Source organism: Chionomys nivalis, chromosome 5, assembly GCF_950005125.1.
Source record: "Chionomys nivalis chromosome 5, mChiNiv1.1, whole genome shotgun sequence".
Taxonomy (NCBI): Eukaryota; Metazoa; Chordata; class Mammalia; order Rodentia; family Cricetidae; genus Chionomys; species Chionomys nivalis.
Genome location: NC_080090.1, coordinates 59,440,553 through 59,444,406, shown reverse-complemented (window position 1 = coordinate 59,444,406; position 3,854 = coordinate 59,440,553). Strand labels below are relative to the sequence as shown.

General features: G+C 46.0%; 1 protein-coding gene across 1 annotated transcript; it reads left to right on the top strand.

Annotated features, from left to right (window-relative positions):
* The first annotated feature begins 485 nt into the window (after positions 1 to 485).
* Positions 486 to 2,360, top strand: LOC130875114 (actin, cytoplasmic 2-like). Its single transcript, XM_057770800.1, has one exon. It carries the CDS (start codon positions 541 to 543, stop codon positions 1,666 to 1,668), a length of 1,128 nt encoding a protein of 375 aa, XP_057626783.1. The 5' UTR covers positions 486 to 540; the 3' UTR covers positions 1,669 to 2,360.
* Positions 2,361 to 3,854: the final 1,494 nt, after the last annotated feature.

Below are 3,854 nucleotides of genomic sequence, written 5' to 3'. Positions count from 1 at the left end.
GATTTCATTTTTCTTTAAAGCTGAGCAGTATTCCATAGTTGATCACCTGAGTGAGGATAACTCTATTTCAAGAGAACACCATTTTCTAACCCTCCCACGTATGGTTCTAATTTCTAGCTCGCAGAACCTAATGATCTTGAGTTTCTCCTCACTGCCACAATGTCAACTTCTCCCTAAATCCTGCCACTATACAAATGAGCCAATACTCACTAATGTGCACCTTTATACAGAAGTCAAGTTTTACCTTTTGGATTATGTAATCATTTCTTATGATGCCAGCCACATATTCAACAAGAGCAATCTTGCCCACTGAATGTTAATTCCCTAATCCAATCTAGCAATTTGGGTGTTAAGCAATTGTATGTCCCACAGCCAAAAGGTTTCAAAGATATTTTTGTAAATGGAGACTACTCTTTTGTTCCTGGCCACCCAGACCCAAATAATCACATAGAAACTATATTAAGGGTCTCACACTCCGCCGCCGGTTTGCGCGCTGCGTGTCTTCTCGCTGCTCCGTCTCCCCGGCATTCGCTGATCGCCATGGAAGAAGAAATCGCCGCGCTCGTCATTGACAATGGCTCCGGCATGTGCAAAGCTGGCTTTGCTGGCGACGACGCCCCCAGGGCCGTGTTCCCGTCCATCGTCGGGCGCCCCCGACACCAGGGCGTCATGGTGGGCATGGGCCAGAAGGACTCGTACGTGGGTGACGAGGCCCAGAGCAAGAGAGGAATCCTGACCCTGAAATACCCCATCGAGCACGGCATCGTCACCAACTGGGACGACATGGAGAAGATCTGGCATCACACCTTCTACAACGAGCTGCGTGTGGCCCCTGAGGAGCACCCGGTGCTTCTGACCGAGGCCCCCCTGAACCCCAAGGCGAACAGAGAGAAGATGACGCAGATAATGTTTGAAACCTTCAACACCCCAGCCATGTACGTGGCCATTCAGGCGGTGCTGTCCCTGTATGCATCTGGGCGCACCACTGGCATTGTCATGGACTCTGGTGACGGGGTCACACACACAGTGCCCATCTATGAGGGCTACGCCCTTCCCCACGCCATCTTGCGTCTGGACCTGGCTGGCCGGGACCTGACAGACTACCTCATGAAGATTCTGACCGAGCGGGGCTACAGCTTCACCACCACGGCTGAGCGGGAAATCGTGCGTGACATTAAGGAGAAGCTGTGCTACGTTGCCCTGGATTTTGAGCAGGAAATGGCCACTGCTGCGTCGTCCTCTTCCTTGGAGAAGAGCTATGAGCTGCCTGATGGGCAGGTGATCACCATCGGCAATGAGCGGTTCCGGTGTCCAGAGGCTCTCTTCCAGCCTTCCTTCCTGGGCATGGAGTCCCGTGGCATCCACGAGACCACCTTCAACTCCATCATGAAGTGTGACGTGGACATCCGCAAGGATTTGTATGCCAACACAGTGTTGTCCGGTGGTACCACCATGTACCCAGGCATTGCCGACAGGATGCAGAAGGAGATCACAGCCCTAGCGCCCAGCACGATGAAGATCAAGATCATCGCTCCCCCTGAGCGCAAGTACTCGGTCTGGATCGGCGGCTCCATCCTGGCCTCACTGTCCACCTTCCAGCAGATGTGGATCAGCAAGCAGGAGTACGATGAGTCGGGCCCCTCCATCGTCCACCGCAAATGCTTCTAGATGGACTGAGCAGGTGCCAGACATCTGCTGCATGAGCTGATTCTGAAGTATCAATTTGCCCTGGCAAATGTACACACCTCATGCTAGCCTCATGAAACTGGAATAAGCCTTTGAAAAGAAATTTGTCCTTGAAGCTTGTATCCAACATCAGCACTGGATTGTAGAACTTGTTGCTGATTTTTGACCTTGTATTCAAGTTAACTGCTCCCTTGGTATTGTTTAATGCCCTGTGCGTATCTTGATTTAGTCCTTAGTCATGTGGCTCGGTCACTAGGTGGCTGGGGAGAGCGAGAGCATGCTGTGGAGGAGAACCCCCAGCCTGGTGGATGTGTGAGCACGGTGCAGTGATCTGTGCAGGGTATTACTGACTGCTGACTTCCAGGATTTCTCGAGGCTGGCAAGGGTTCCTGAACCAGTTACCACTTCCGTCTTGCCGGTCTAACAGGGTGGGAAAGTCGGAGCCTTAGGACCCAGTTCTGGTGTTTTCCCTCCTGACCGCGTGGGTTGTTACTTGCCTTGAGTTGGGAACGTTTGCATTGACACCTGTAAATGTATTCATTCTTTTAATTTATGTAAGGTTTTTTGTACTCAATTTAAGAAATGACAAATTTTGGTTTTCTACTGTTCAGTGAGAACATTAGGCCCCAGCAACATGTCATTGTGTAAAGAAAAATAAAAGTGCTGCAGTAACCAAAAAAAAAAAAAAAAAAAAAAAAGAAACTATATTAATTACAACACTGCTTGACCAATGGCTTAGCACATTCCTGGCTAACTCTTATATCTTAAATTAACCCATTTTTATTAATCTATGAATCGCCTGTGTCAGAAATGAACAACCGTACTCCCTTCCCCCATTTAATAACGAAACTCTCGTAAAAGTAGATGTTTGGGTGTGGTTTGTGCCTAATCCAGGGTCCAGGAGGGAGCACCCTGCTGTGTTTAGGACCCTTCAAAAACTCTATCCTTCTTCCTTCCCTCTTTTTACCTCTGTTTCTCTCTGTCTTCACCTCTCAGAAGGTCATGGTGACTATAGTCTATGGAAAATGAATCAGAAAAAGCAAGAGTGGATGGATGTCATTGCTGTAATAATTCAGGCAATGCCATTAAAACCAGAAAATAATATGACCACAAGGTTTATTCAAGATTGTGTAGGAGAAGGAGAAGCAGTGTGCAAGAAAGAAGAATAAAGAATTAACTGTTGGATGGGTAGTAGGTTGGGCATAGATAAAAATTACAAGGAAGAATTATTTTAGTGGACGTTGAATGGATTCAATTTTGGACATGATGGGTCATGGGATTTCCAAATGGGGCGATAAGTGGGAAGCTGGATACATGCATCTGTTATTCATACATTTTTCATCTGAAGGTATAGTTCAGGTTTGTCATTTGTGCTCAATAAATACTACTTGGCCAGCAGCACAGTTCTCCCTGACTCTCAAATACTCCAAGTTCATATTCTTCTAAGAGCACAGCAGGACATTTGTTTTCCTCTATGAAGAAAACTTGGCCCGTCTCTTGAAGAAAACTTTATAGAAAGCTTGAGGCTGAGTTTACACAAAGATGGGAACAATTAATTTCTTGGCATGTTGCCATCTTGCAACATGACTAAAATTAGATGCTTTGGTGAACTCAGCTTTCCCCTCAACCTTCTATACTTCAGAGTTTTCCTGAGTAAAACTATCAGTCTCTGTGGCTGCTAGAATTGATTTATTATTTTGTTAATAAATAAAGGAAATGGGGCCATGATATAGGATGTCCTTCTGTATATGTGTTGCTTTTATTGATTGATAAATAAAGCTATTTGGGCCAATGACTTAGCAGAGTAAAGCTAGGTGGGAAATCCAAACAGAGGTATATATAGAGAGAATAGGCCGAGTCAAGGAGATGCCATGTAGCTGTCAAAGGAGGCAAATGTCATATAGCTACCTAAGAAGCAAGAGGTAAAAAACCACAAGCCTTGTGGTAAAATATAAAATAATAGAAATGGATTAATTTAAGATGTAAGAGCTAGCTAGAAATATGCCTGAGATATCGCCAAACAGTGTTGTAATTAGTATAGTTTCTGTGTGATTATTCATGTCTGGGCAGCCGGGAAATGAATGAGCAGTCTCTGCCTACAGGGCTATGGTATGTGTGGTAAGGGGTTGCCACCACAAAGGGTAGATGGTGTCACAAAATTTGCTAGA